General features: G+C 38.1%; 3 protein-coding genes and 1 pseudogene across 6 annotated transcripts in view; 3 read left to right on the top strand and 1 right to left on the bottom strand.

Moving 5' to 3' along the window:
• The window catches only part of LOC104713887 (serine/threonine-protein kinase HT1), a 5185-nt gene extending 1497 nt beyond the window's left edge, over positions 1-3688 (top strand). Inside the window, exons 1-3 of one of the 2 annotated variants that reach the window (XM_010431113.2) lie at positions 1216-1547; positions 2063-3006; positions 3115-3688. In XM_010431113.2, coding sequence (XP_010429415.1) covers positions 2108-3006; positions 3115-3454 — 1239 coding nt within the window. In that variant the 5' untranslated portion in view covers positions 1216-1547; positions 2063-2107 and the 3' untranslated portion in view covers positions 3455-3688. Of the gene's footprint in view, positions 1-1215; positions 1548-2062; positions 3007-3114 lie in introns of those variants that run through there. The other variant, XM_010431114.2, reaches the window with a different exon arrangement.
• On the bottom strand, positions 3860-7158 carry LOC104713886. 3 transcript variants are annotated; one of them, XM_010431109.2, is made up of 11 exons: positions 6848-7158; positions 6316-6416; positions 6055-6220; positions 5739-5969; positions 5569-5650; positions 5024-5487; positions 4815-4923; positions 4644-4726; positions 4352-4461; positions 4155-4242; positions 3860-4064 (listed from the first exon to the last, which is right to left on the bottom strand). In XM_010431109.2, exons 1-11 carry the CDS (start codon positions 6977-6979, stop codon positions 4002-4004), a joined length of 1629 nt encoding a protein of 542 aa, XP_010429411.1. In that variant the 5' UTR covers positions 6980-7158; the 3' UTR covers positions 3860-4001. The 3 variants fall into 3 exon arrangements, with proteins under 3 accessions (XP_010429411.1, XP_010429413.1, XP_010429412.1); XM_010431111.2 differs by having other exon boundaries at positions 4644-4699; XM_010431110.2 differs by having other exon boundaries at positions 5739-5963.
• LOC104713883 lies at positions 7728-12472 on the top strand (annotated as a pseudogene).
• Positions 12468-14127, top strand: LOC104713885 (UDP-glycosyltransferase 84A1). Its single transcript, XM_010431108.2, has one exon. It carries the CDS (start codon positions 12510-12512, stop codon positions 13950-13952), a length of 1443 nt encoding a protein of 480 aa, XP_010429410.1. The 5' UTR covers positions 12468-12509; the 3' UTR covers positions 13953-14127.

The raw sequence follows: 14376 nt of genomic DNA, 5'->3' as shown, positions 1-14376 counted from the left end.
GAGACAAATAGAGATCACGAGAATAAGTAATGCAAAGAAAACCGAAAAGCGAAGTCCTTCACACGTGTTATTTTTTACGTACAATCATTTGACTTTGAACATATTAATCTGTAACGTTTACGATAATTTTGGAGCATTTACGACAAATTTGGAGCATTTGTTTCGTAACTTTTGGTAGAAAAGAGACAAAAAAAGAGCAAACGACTTTATGCACGAAAAACCCATAAGATTGAATTTTTCACACAATATTTCTAATTGGCAAACAACCGACTTTAACGGAATATCAATCTCTGACATGTCCGACATATTAAAAGTAAATTCTGATCTCTTTGGACGTCGCTCATAAAAAAGTTAATAGAAATACAATTGTTAGTCTTATTCAAACATACAATAAAAACATTATAAACTAATAATGTTGAGAATACAAGATTTTCTAAATTTATAAAATATTAATTTGAAACAAAAAAAATTTGTTAATTTACAAAAAGATATTATAATTTAATTATTCTTAACATACAAACTATTTTTCCATTCTCATACCCACCATCCACCAAATTATTTCTCCTTTTTCTATCTTTTTTACTCACACATACAATAAAATTTTCTAAACTAAAAAATGTCCATATTAATAACATTTTATTCATTGATAATTTCGGAATCATAAATTTTTATTGTTAAATCTATTGAGTTAACAATTTCTAGAAGCTCACTGTATAGGAACACAGAAATCGTTTCCCTCTTTTCAAAACCGCCCATTGAGCAAATTCTGGCAAAAGAAAACCAACTTATGCGTTACAATTTCTATATATATGTATATTTTAATAACTCAAATATGCGTTACAAACTTACAATTTGTTGTTTCGTGTAGTAAATACAAGAATCTTTTTTTTTTTCTAAATAAGAAAGCAAACATCTGGATGTTCTCGAGGAAAAAGAGGGAGGAAGAAAAGTTTCTGTTTAGGCCAAAAATTATTTTACTAGTAATGTGTTTAGAGAAGGAGGACAAGCGTGAATAAGAGAAGAGTACTGTAACCGTTGCCTTTTAAAGCGGGAACGCGCCGCCTCATACGACAACCTCGTAACACCGAACCGAGTTCAGTCACGTGTCCCTGTACTAAAGCGCGTGTTATACACTTAACAGTAGTGAGAGTGATAGTGAGAGAGAGAATTTGCCAATAAAGGACGGATCAAAAATTAAATAAACAAAACAAAACAAAACAAAACAAAAAAGCTGAAGAAAGTAAATGGGAAACGACGACTGAGGACTCTTCCTTGTTCGTCTTCTTCTTCTTTCATCCTTCGTTTTTCATGTTTCTGATTTTAAAAGCCTCTGGATTCGGTTTTGGATTCTTGGGTATAAATACCTTTGGTGGGTTCTTGTGATTTTGCCATAGTGAGTTTAGGGTTTTGTAATTTAATTCTCTCGATCGGGATGTTTCTCACTTTCTTCTCTCTTCTTTGATTCTTCTTTTTTTTACTCATCGGGTGAGAAAAAGGAAGTCTCTTTCATGTGTTCTCTTGTGTAATCAACTGTTTACAAGCTCTAGGTAAACCCTAATTTGTTCTTTTACCCTACTTAATTCATCGGATCTGTGTTCTTGAACTTTCTTTTTTTTTTTCTTTTTCTTCATGGGTTTTGGGTTATGAGGCATGATCTGTAGCTTCGTCTCTGTTAGGACTCTAAAGTTTTAATCTTTTGGTTTTCTTGTTTCTGTAATGGCTATGGATTCTGCTTATTTCTTAAGAGGAATTTAATTTTAGAATCTTTTGGTTTAAGAGTTTATAACCCTAGTTGGTGTATTACTTGCTTTCTTTGTTTTGACTAGCTTGTTTGTCTCAATTTGGGTGCGTGCATGGTGTAATTGAGCTAAAGTTGTTGTTTATGTTTCAAAGGTTCTTGCTTTCTTTTCAAAAATTAAAGTCTTTCTTGTTCATCTTGAAGCTATTTGTGTCTCTGATGACTTGTTCGGTGAAGCTATTTGTATCTCTTTGCTTTAGGGTGAGTGATTGCTTTTGTGATCTTTGGTTTTAATGATTTTGTGTTTGTGTGTGTCCTTTGCAGTTTGGTTAAATAATCGTAGCAAGTAAGAAACCAGAGATTGCGAAGATGCTGGAGGGAGCAAAGTTCAACGTGCTGGCTGTTGGGAACCATCAGAACAACGACAACCATTACTATGCTTTTACGCAGGAGTTTTATCAGAAACTTAACGAAGGTTCAAACATGTCCATGGAGAGTATGCAGACGAGTAACGCTGGAGGATCTGTCTCAATGTCTGTGGATAACAGTAGCGTTGGTTCCAGTGATGCTCTCATTGGCCACCCTGGCTTGAAGCCCTTGCGCCATGTCTACTCACTCTCGGTTGGCCAAAGCGTGTTTCGCCCTGGAAGAGTTACGCATGCGTTGAATGATGATGCCTTGGCTCAAGCACTGATGGATAACAGGTATCCAACTGAAGGGCTGGCTAACTATGAAGAGTGGACGATAGATCTGAGGAGCCTCAACATGGGTCCTGCCTTTGCTCAAGGTGCTTTTGGTAAATTGTACAAAGGGACATACAACGGGGAGGATGTCGCGATCAAGATACTTGAGAGGCCAGAGAACAGTCTAGAGAAGGCACAGTTCATGGAACAGCAGTTTCAGCAAGAGGTGACTATGCTTGCTAATTTGAAGCACCCAAACATCGTGAGGTTCATTGGTGCATGTCGCAAGCCAATGGTGTGGTGTATAGTGACTGAATACGCCAAAGGAGGCTCTGTGAGGCAGTTTCTGACTAAGAGACAGAACCGAGCCGTCCCTCTTAAGTTAGCTGTTAAGCAGGCCTTGGATGTTGCTAGGGGTATGGCTTACGTCCATGGACGCAACTTCATACACAGAGATCTCAAGTCCGATAACCTTCTCATCTCAGCTGATAAGTCCATCAAGATTGCAGATTTTGGTGTTGCAAGAATCGAAGTTCAAACTGAAGGAATGACACCAGAAACCGGAACTTACAGATGGATGGCTCCGTAAGTTTCCAAAGGGATATTTGATCTTTCTACCCTTTTATTTGTTTTATCATTCTTGCCTTCTGCATGTTAACATTAATGTAACATATGTTTCTGTTGTTGATGCAGAGAGATGATACAGCACAGAGCCTACAATCAAAAAGTGGATGTGTATAGTTTTGGGATTGTGCTGTGGGAGTTAATCACAGGACAGTTACCGTTCCAGAACATGACAGCTGTACAGGCAGCGTTTGCTGTTGTAAACCGAGGAGTGCGTCCAACAGTCCCAAATGATTGTCTCCCGGTGCTGAGTGATATCATGACTCGATGTTGGGATGCTAATCCAGAAGTCCGACCATGTTTCGTGGAGGTTGTCAAGCTGCTTGAAGCTGCGGAAACTGAGATAATGACGACGGCAAGGAAAGCCCGTTTCAGATGTTGCATGAGCCAGCCTATGACAATCGACTAAAAAATAAACCCACCCCAAGAAAATAACAAAGAGAGAAAGAAGAAGATATAAGAAAAAGTGCCTTTAGATATAAGGTTGTAAGGTTGTAAGGTTGTAAGGTTTGTGTGTCTGTCCTATGTCAGTGTCAGTGTGTTTGTGTATCTATAAAAATCTGAATGTATTTTGTTTTCTCAACATAGGAGAAGTAAGTAACCCCCACCACCTCCATTTTAGACTTTACTGATTTTCTAGTTTTTTTTCCCGTGTTAATTAAGAAGAAATCAAATATGGGAACTCTGTGTGTCCCAATAAGTGTTTGCTTATTAGCATTTCATCAATTCTGTTCGTTGTTAACTTTGCTCACTCAAGTCATCATCCTTCACTATGTGTTCCATATAACGTAAATGAGCTAAAATACGATCATAATAAGCTAAAAACCTTATTTCCACTGATTGCGACTTTCTCTCGTTTACTACTGTAGGGAACTGTACAACTGCGTTACTAGTTTTGTTTTTTTGTTTTTTTTTTGGTTCACGCCCTCTGTTTTACAATACTGTTGTTTTTCGGTTTAACTGCCAGTAACAATCTGTGGTGCTGAAACTACTCCAGAATCTATCACGAAGCTTGCAACCTGAAACGTTGGAAAACAGATCAGTTGGAATACTTAGGCTGTGTCAGAAAAAAATTATTTGGTTGGGGATATAGAAGCATTGATTTGTACCTTGATGGGTCTTGAATAGAACATTGTGCCGCTCAGAGCTATTGCTTTGTTAACTGACTCCGTTGTAGCAAAAGTCACAAAAGCAGTACTGGAGAAGGGACGATTTCGTTTGAAATAAGTAAAATTTCTTGCTTAAAATAACTGTGTGACAGTATATTGCAAACAGACAAGAGTTTATGAGGAAGGGAGGATTTTACCCCTTTGGATGCCGAGTTACTGGATCAGTTACTATCGTGACGTTTTCGACAGCTCCACACTTGCTACTAAAGAACATTGATATAGCTTCTTTCTTTGCTGCATAGTGTACCTGATAAGTTCATGGATAAATTACTTAAATGAGTTCCAGACGTTTTTTCATATGTAGTGTTAATGAGTTTTCAATATTATAATGCATTAGAGAGAATTAGATAATTTCTCGATCTTAGAATCATGGATATTATAAAAAAGATAATGCACAAAGAAAGATAAGATGGAACCCTGTAGCATTACGTTGGTAAGATGTATGATTCTTGATTCTGTGACATCTTGCTGATATTGCAACTCGCCTGCACAGAAGAATGTACCAGGTACAACTAGACAGCACGACATTCAGGGAATTAGTTAAGCTGAAGTGACTTACTCTAAGTGGAGGGCTTGTTAATAAACGTAGAGTATCCATACCAGATTGTGGTGAGCGTTGGACTTCTTCAACTTTCTGTTTCTTCGACTGCTTTGATTGATTAATTCGGAGTTCAAGTTGTTGCAGCTTTTCTTTCACGTTCTTTATTTCCTGACGAAAGAAAGAACATGATCATTTGAGATGTGAGGAAACTGGATTCACATGAATAAGAGCAATAAGCATAACTATGATATAACTGCACAGCACATACTGAAAAAAGATCTGACTTGGAAAGAAGGCTTGGCTTTTCAACATCCTGTTCAGCTTCTTTATTTTGGAGAACACTACTAAACTCTCCTGAATTGGCGCTGATGATGCCATAACGCCTCTTTCTACTGAGGTTGTACGCGGTACGAGGTTCAGAAGATGTGATAGTTACACTCATGGATTTCTTAGCTTTATCGGATCGGCAAACTCCGTGCCTGTAACCAACTGCAGGAATTTCTCTTTGATATGTCTCGCTATATTGTTCGCTATACGCTGCAGGGAATGGTGGTACATGCTGCTGAACCACTTTGTTCTCCTGTGCCCGGATGCCAAACGTAGGCAATCTAGGGGTATCCGTGTCACGAACACGTTTGGTGCTTGCTCGGCCTAAACGATCCCAAACACTAGCACGAGGCATCGTTTCTTGGTGCGAAGATGCATCGAGGGATCTTGCAGACACAGCTCCTCCTGAGACGTTTTTATGAGTGCGAAAATGTCATTCTGTCATATTGTCAAAAGATCATAACTTGTCAAGAGGCAAAATAGTACCTGAAGGAATAGATTGAGAACCAATTTCTCTTTCTGGCAAGTATGGGCGCTTCTGTAGAGCTCTACTCCTTTCATCCATGGACTTCACATATGTAAAAGGATCAATTACGAGATGGAAATTACATAGAAAATTGAGAAACCAACTCAGAGCCAAAAATTAACCTTCCAACCTTTTCATATTTAGCAGTATTCCTACCACAAGGTTGTTTAATGGCAACGATGACAGACCGCAGTATTTTTCTAGAGTAACCAGATGAGTTCCAACGATCTTTCTCTTTTGGTCGTGCCCTTCTACAAGGAATATCAATGAGCTCTTCTCGTAACATCTTCATTTTTTTAACTTTTGGTGATACAGGAGCCTCAACGTCTTCAATGGGATCAGTAGCTGATATCAGCTGCTCCTGCAAAGCCATTCAGATTAAAACCGTGACCAAGAAACTGGTGCAGCATTCACACATATGAAAGAAACAGATGTCTTAGTCTCACATTCATGGAATTAGTAGCTTTCTGATCACAATCATCATACTTTCTGGAGCTTAAATCTTGTTCCATTAGAGTATCATGAAAGCCAAAGTCAACACCAGTCCTAGGTTCAGAAGCCAAATTTTCTTGTTTCTCTAGAGAGAAATACTCCAGAAGAAGCTCCCATAAGCTGAAAAGAAAAACACACGTCGAAATCACATCCTAGTCGCTAATACCTTTATGTATCATAAGCCAACAAAAAAAAAGGGATACAAAACAGCAAACCAGGCAACAAATCCCCGAGATTTCTCCCCAAGAAATGGATCCAAATCTTCTCTTGCATGGCTCTGACTCTTTCCATTACAAACAAGCACTGTAACATACTCCTGAAACAAGCTGATTCATCAGTAAACACGAAAATCATCATCACCTGATCTTCACACCAAATCAAGCATCATCAACCTGCAATTTTCTGCTCCCACGGTTCAAACTTTACAATTTCTACAAGTTGAAACCAGTCCAAACAAAGTGATTACATACACACAGGCCTATACAGATCCTTGTAACTCAGATAATCCAAAATCCTTATGCAACATAACCTCATACAAAGAGCATGATTACCGAATATACAGAATCAGGAACAACACACTCATCGATAATTAATTAAATCGAACAATCAAAACATAGTCACCAGTACCAAATCCCGTGGGAAAAAAATCACAAATAACGAGTAAACAAAGGAATTCGAAAACAATAAAAACCTAAGAATCGTCTCTAGAAACAGGAAGGAAAATGAAAATTAAAGAAGATGACGAACAGAGAAGACGTCGTCGGTGTAATCGTCGGAGAAGCGAGGAAGCATATCGGAGATTATGGTTTTGAGTCGAGAAGCGGACTCCGATTCTCTCGACATCGGGAATGTGAGCGCGCCTACTTCTTCAGCCATCATCGTTTCACTGGACTTTGTACCTCTCGGCGCCGCGATTTTCGAATTTATCACTCGTCGTCGCCGGTGAATATGTGCGGCGGATTCGTCGGGAAACAAGCGAGCGCAGCTTCTGAGAAGACGACAAAAACAAATGAACACAGTAGTAGTAGTACTCTGTTATAAAAAGGCCCATCAGCGTCAAGCTACTAATTCCCTCCCTCACTCACACAGTCACACATTAATTATTTTGGAGTAGGGGTTTTTTTTTTTTTTTTTTAATCGGGTTTTAAATAATTAACATATTTACATCGAAAAAATATTTAAGAATAACGATTAATCGAAAATTAGTTTTAAGAATATTTTATTTAAATTAATAGTTTAATTCTTGTTGATAAAAAACACCATATAAAATATAAAACTATAATGTTGTTTTCAAAATTACAGTAGACACATGAAAACATAGTTTTTAGATTATTTTTTATGATTTACCTTAAAATTTAGAACATAAGATACAGTAAAATGTCACAAACTTTCCCAATCTAAGTGTTTAATAACAGAAAAAAAAAAACTGTTGTGTACTTTGTAATCTAAAAATAATCAAATTAGGCATAAAGTAATCGAATGGCTGATTTTTACTGAGCTTTAAGTTAATTGTTACGGTCGATTCAGTTCGGTTACGTCTGTCCAATTTGATTAAACCGGTTCACCGTAGACCAAATACCAGAAGATCCGGCCCAACTATGAAAAATCTAACTGCAAAATTAAAAACCCTGCAAAAACCATTGATTACCTTTAGACTCGTCGTTGATCAAACACAACAAAAGCATTCAATTTTCCGATTTGCTCCCAACTGTTGAGAAAAATATGCCGTTAGGTCAGAGAGAAGGATGGGAGAAGAGCAATTCCAGGTTCTGCGGCGTTGAAACTGATTTCTCCGACGATGTTCCTTCTCTTCTCGCTTTCAATACTGACACTGGCCGTTTCGATTTCGTGCTCGCTCCTTTGGTTTGTACTTGTATCTTCTCTTTGAAATCTTTTCTTCAGTCGCGATTTCTTGTATTCTCCGTTGATCAATGGCGTTTTCTTTCTTCTTTCTTTCGTTATCGTGTATAGATGAATCCTTCCTATAGGCCTAGTTTTGTCGATGGAATCAGTTCGGATACTCATGTTCTTCCATTCGCTGGCTCTGATTTGGTTTTGTCACTTTCACGATGGAGATCTCGTGTAACTGGTATGAGTCTTTCGTTTTCTTGTGTTGTTCTTTCTTCGTAATTTGCGTTGTGAGTAAGAACAGTTGAGGATCGAATCTGTGGTTATTGATTTCATCTATTTAGGTAAATTTAGTTCGTGGATTGATTTGATTCGGAATATGAGATCGTACGGATGGATTCAGAAACTGCACTGAAGCAAGAAATTGACTGGGCTAATCATCTCTCTTTACAGGTGTGTGTTTATGATTTGGCTCTGATGGGGTTTAGATGGTTAGTCGAGTGAAAAAAAACTGGGTCTTGTTAATGGCTTTTTTTTTTTTTTGGGGGTTTTTTTTTGTGATAATGTTGCAGTCATGCCTTCTTCCTACTCCTAAAGGCACTTCATTCGCCAGTTATGCTAAATGTGTGAACCAGATCTTACAGGGCTTGTCTGATATGGAGGTACCCTTCCTTCTTTTTGATGTCTGTCAAGCTTTACAAGAACCTCTTCAATCAAAGGTCTAATGCTTTATTTTATTTTTTCCTCGTGATTCTTGCTTCAATCTGATTCTGCAATAAAGTTATGGCTTAGGATTCCGCTGATGGATTCTGATACAGAAGATCCGGTAAGATTACTTCTTTTGCCCTTTCAGATTTGTAGAGAGATTAAGCAAATGTGTTATACATGCTGCAATATAGACAGGTGGAATGTCCTTGATCTTATCACCTGATACACTATTCTATGTATGCAGAAAGATTCCTGGGAGCTATGGAATTCGTTTCGTCTTCTTTGTGACCATCACAGTAAACTGCATGTTGCTCTTGATGTTCAGTGAGTCCTGAGAAAACCCCTTGATTCAATGTTTTTTTTTTCTTTTCTATAGCAGACATAACAAATCTTCCTTGCTATAGAAGTAAGCTACCATCTGAAAATGCACTAGGGAGATGGTTTGGAGAATCGGTGAAAGCAGCCATACTAAGCACTGAAGTAATAGAAGACATAGCCATTTTTTTCCCGCATCATTAGGCTCTGAAGTAATCAATCATCTGATTCATAGAAATGCTTCTAATTCCATTGCCAGTGTTTCACACCAACAACTCAGCGTTATCCTTACTTGTTAAAGAGTCACCGAGAGCTAATAACAAGATTTTTTCATCATGACGTAAAGGTAATATTATATGCGGTGTAGAAAATAAATTGCTCTTTTGATTTCTCTTCAATGTCGAGAGTTATGAGAAACAGGTTTTCAGTTCACTACTTGTCCTTAAATTCATAATTATGCAGGTTATAATATCTGGAAAACCTGTGAGTAATCTACAAACGTATTCTGTTGATATCACTGAGGGTCAGTTTTTTCTATTCCTTGTGGGCACTGATGGTCAGCTATGATCCTTTGTGACTGTTTCCTGTAGTAAACCTGTGCATAAATTTTATCATTTCGGCTATCAGATATGCAGACTCACCCCCATAAGCCGTATTTGGACTGTCTTAGTACTTTGTTCTGCAATATGGAACCACTTTCTGAGCAAGAACGCAGAAGAATTATCAACAGGGATCGTTTGCACACACCCTTGCAGGTTAGCTCTTCTTCATGTGGTTTAACTTAATATTGGTAAACTAATCTCCTCTGTTTTTAAATATCATTTTTTCGCTCTATTTTTTTGTATGCAGCCACTGAAGGATAATTTAGAAGCCCAAATCTATGATATGATTGAGAGAGACTCTGTTAAGTAGTATGTTGCCTTTTGCTAGTTTTTAGTCCACAGACATCTTTAGTGTTAATTATGTTATCATGTCTCTTTTACGGAATTTCCCCTTTTTTTTTTTCTGCCGTGATCAACAGAAGGGACACAGTACCACTATTTATCAGTGTCTGTTTCTTATGTTATTAATCTTTGTTTTGCTAGTATGAAAGGGCAATTGCTAAAGCTTTAGTGGAAAGGGTCCCTAATGAGAAAGCATCTGAGTTAACTACTGTAAGTCACCTGTTATTTGTTTAGGTCTATCACTCACAAAGGGGCATTTCAGGGATGAAATACTCTGATAGTTTTTAAATTCTGGATTTTAGGTCCTGATGGTTGTGGGAGCAGGAAGAGGACCCCTTGTGAGAGCATCATTACAGGTGAGTACTGAGTACTGAGTACTGACGCTGAGCTGAGCATAATGAGAACCTGAAATTAATTTATACATTTTTGCGTTTCTTTTTTCAGGCAGCTGAAGAAACTGGTCGAAAGTTGAAAGTTTATGCTGTAGAAAAGAATCCTAATGCTGTTGTAGCACTCCGTGTGAGTTTTCAGAAACTGAGTCAATGCTTCTACTGTGGTTCATTTCTTTAACTACAAAAGTTTTAAATCATTCTTATGTCTGTGCTATCATTTGTCAGGATCTGGTTAAGAAGAGGGAATGGGAAAGTATTGTTACCATAATATCTTGCGACATGCGTTTTTGGAGAGCTCCTGAGAAAGCTGATATATTGGTCTGTAATTACAGGGTTTGGTGGCTATTTAAGTATATTCTATACATTCGAGTCATTATCATTTACAAACCTCTCTCTGTAGGTTAGTGAATTGCTGGGTTCTTTTGGAGATAATGAACTCTCTCCTGAGTGCCTTGATGGAGCCCAAAGGTTTCTGAAGCCTGATGGGATTTCGATACCATTCTCGTATGTATACTCCCAGAAGAATCCCCTATTTCTACTAAGATATGTCAGAGAGGATTTACATTAGATATTCTGTTATGTTTCCTTTCAGGTATACAAGTTTCATACAGCCAATTACAAGTTCAAGACTTTACAATATCGTAAAGATTCTTCTGATTTGTGCTTTTAATTGCACTGCTATAAACTTCATATCAGCTTACGTTGTTTGTCATCTACATCTCAGGTTAAGGCTTGTAACCATCTTTCCTACTTTGCAACTGTTTATTCTGTTAACCTGCACAGTGTAGCTAGACTTGCTCCTTCTCAACCTGTGAGTCTCTCGTTTTTCTTGTGTTAGCTAAAAGTGTTGTCATGAGCAAACATAGTTGTAATAGTCAATCATTACATATTGCTTGTGTTTGGGGTGCTCAGGAATATTGTTATTGTTGTTAATAGGCTTCACATTTACGCATCCAGACTTCTCACGAAAGCCCAACAACAAACGGTACAAAAAGCTGCGTTTTGATCTACCAAGTGACACAGGTTCTGCTTTAGTTCATGGTATGATTTCCTCTTGTGATATCATCTCTCTTTCTCTCTCTCTGTCTAACAAAAAAAACAAATCTGATATGTGCGGTCATTTAACTTGTGTGATTAGGATTTGCTGGGTATTTTGAAGCTGTCCTCTATGATGATGTGCATCTTAGCATCGAGCCTACAACAGCAACACCAAACCTGCTTGGCTGGTAATATTCTCAACGCAGAACCACTTTGCTCTGGTGGAAATTCAAACTTTTAAAGACACTTGACTACGATTTTTCATGTTTGTTATATTGCAGGTCTCCAGTCTTTTTCCCGTTGATGAAGCCTGTTGAAGTTCACCCTAAGTCTCCAGTAGAAGCACATTTCTGGAGATGTAGCGATTCCACGAAGGTAAAGAGTCTAAAAAACAAAACTTAAGTCAACGTAACAATAACATTTACAAATCACATATGTGTGTTGTATACATTTTGGTGGTGGACAGGTTTGGTACGAATGGGCCGTATCTTTGCCTACACTCTCACCGATTCATAACCCAAACGGAAGTTCATACTGGATGGGCCTTTAGGATTCTTATAGAACGAACATAAAGAAGAACACAAAAGATTACGAGTACATAGAGAAGAACTTGTTGTTCATATAATATAGGGTAATATAGAGAAAATAGTGGTAGTATAGTACGATATATTGATCGAACTTAGGGATTCTTTTAGAGCAGAAAGAAGACAGAAGAGTATGTAGAATCAAACCAAAGACTAGAGTACTTTTTGTTCATACAAATGCATAGCTTCCATGGAGTGTATGATACGATACAACCTTGATTTTTGAAAACGTGTTATATATTTTTGTTCTCACACTACCACTAACGTGCTCTTAGAAAGCTAGATGAGAGTGTGGTAGGTTTGATGGACGGGCAGATGAAGACCTACGTGTCTAGCTGTTATATTAGTTAAACTACGTTATTGGCTGTCCTTGATTCAATTACTATGTGGGAATTATTTTGTTAGTCTATTTCAATTCAAAACTGTCCCACCACATACGAGAGTGGTAAGTAAGATATGTGGTGGAGAGAGTGGGTGAGTTGGTGAAGTGAATAAGTTGGAATAAATTTGTTGATGCTTATATAAAATCAACAAGATTCTTTGCATGTCTTCTTAAAACAATTGTTATCATAGTTGAAAGATGGATATAGAATCTTCTTCTTCACCTTCAAATCCAATTCACGTAATGCTCGTGGCATATGTAGGACAAGGCGGCATCAATCCTCTTCTTCGTCTTGGCAAGCTAATCGCTTCAAAGGGACCACTCGTTACTTTCGCCATTCCAGAGTATCAGTTGAGTAAAATGAGACAAGCCAACAAGATCGTCGACGGGGAGCTTAAACCGGTTGGTTCTGGTTCAATACGATTTGAGTCTTTCGACAAAGAATGGACAGAAGACGATGTCCAAAGAGGTAGTATCCCTTTATACATTTCACATCTCGAGAATATCGGAAAACGTGACCTGTCTGAACTCGTGAAAAGATACAAGAAAAAAAACGAGCCCGTCTCATGTCTAATCAATCATCCCTTCATTCCATGGGTTTGTGATGTGGCGGAAGAGTTCAACATTCCTTGTGCACTTCTCTGGGTCCAGTCTTGCGTTTGCTTCTCTGCTTACTACCATTACCAAAATGGCTCTGTTTCTTTCCCAACAGAGAAAGAGCCTCGGATTGATGTTAAGCTCCCATATGTTCCTCTCTTGAAACACGACGAAATCCCTAACTTTCTCCATCCTTCTTCTCAATTTGCCGCATTGCGACAAGCGATTCTTGGACAGTTCAAGAATCTGAGGAAGCCCTTCTGTGTTCTAATTAATTCTTTTGATGCTCTCGAACAAGAAGTGCTGGACCACATGTCTACTTTATGTCCAATCAAAGCTATTGGACCACTTTCTATATTCGCTAAGGCGGTGAACTCTGTTGTAAGTGCTGACATGTGCAAACCATCAGATCAATGCCTTGACTGGTTAGACTCAAGACCAAAATCATCTGTTGTCTACATTTCTTTCGGGACGGTTGCATACTTCACGCAAGAACAAATGGAAGAGATCGCTCAAGGAGTTTTGAAATCGGGTTTATCCTTCTTGTGGGTGATTAGACCTCCACAAGAAATACTAAAGCTCAAGACTAATGTATTGCCTCAAGGACTACTAGAGGCGACTAGTAGAGGTAAAGGAATGATTGTGGAATGGTGTCCACAAGAGCAAGTCTTGGCTCATCCTTCAGTAATGTGCTTCGTCACTCATTGTGGATGGAATTCGACAATGGAAGCTTTGTCTTTTGGAGTTCCGGTGGTTTGTTTACCGTTATGGGGAGATCAAGTCACCAACGCAGTTTATCTCATTGATGTTTTCAAGATAGGAGTTAGGCTTGGGCGTGGAGCGATGGAGGATAGAGTTGTGCTGAGGGAGGAAGTGACAGAGAAGCTTTTGGAAGCGACAGTTGGGGAGAAAGCGGAGGAGTTGAGGAAGAATGCTTTGAAATGGAAGGCGAAGGCAGAAGCCGCAGTGGCTCCTGGAGGATCATCAGATAAGACTTTATGCGAGTTCATGGAGAAAGTTAGGTGTGGGAGTTTCAAAGGTTAAAGTGACTTAATTCGTAAGAAAAGTCCAACATGTATGCATACCTTATTAATTTTTGAAAACGTGTTGTTGGGTCTGCAAGAGAGAATGCGCGTGAGATAATAATAATTGAGAGACATACATGTACTACCATTTATTAATTTTAGGAATGGAAGGAAAGTGGATTGATACAACGAAACACGTATTGATTCATTTAGTTGAAGGAAACAAACACATAAACACGTATTGATCTTTTGTTGACGCTAGTCTAATTGGTAAATTAAAAGGATTGGACAAATGAAAAAAAAGTTGGAAAATATGGTTTAACTAATTTGTCTTGCCACTGTTTCAACTTCCACCACAGCGTGATTATTGGAGATGATATTTCTTTTTTTGAGAGAATTATTTGATTAATCTGATGTTTTTTTTTTTTTTTTTTTTAACCGTT

The sequence above is a fragment of the Camelina sativa genome, chromosome 9 (assembly GCF_000633955.1).
Source record: "Camelina sativa cultivar DH55 chromosome 9, Cs, whole genome shotgun sequence".
NCBI lineage: Eukaryota > Viridiplantae > Streptophyta > Magnoliopsida > Brassicales > Brassicaceae > Camelina > Camelina sativa.
The sequence above is the reverse complement of the archived record's forward strand: the minus strand, read 5'-3'. Positions and strand labels throughout refer to the sequence as shown.

Bases quoted from the DNA above. Each gene is read 5' to 3' on its own strand.
- LOC104713885 (XM_010431108.2), top strand. From the start codon at position 12,510: ATGGATATAGAATCTTCTTCTTCACCTTCAAATCCAATTCACGTAATG.
- LOC104713886 (XM_010431109.2), bottom strand. From the start codon at position 6,979: ATGATGGCTGAAGAAGTAGGCGCGCTCACATTCCCGATGTCGAGAGAA. The intron at 4,924-5,023 runs GTATGTGCTGTG...TTCTTTCGTCAG, and splicing joins CCAAGTCAGATCTTTTTTCA to GAAATAAAGAACGTGAAAGA. The intron at 4,243-4,351 runs GTAAAATCCTCC...TCCCTTCTCCAG, and splicing joins GTAACTCGGCATCCAAAGGG to TACTGCTTTTGTGACTTTTG.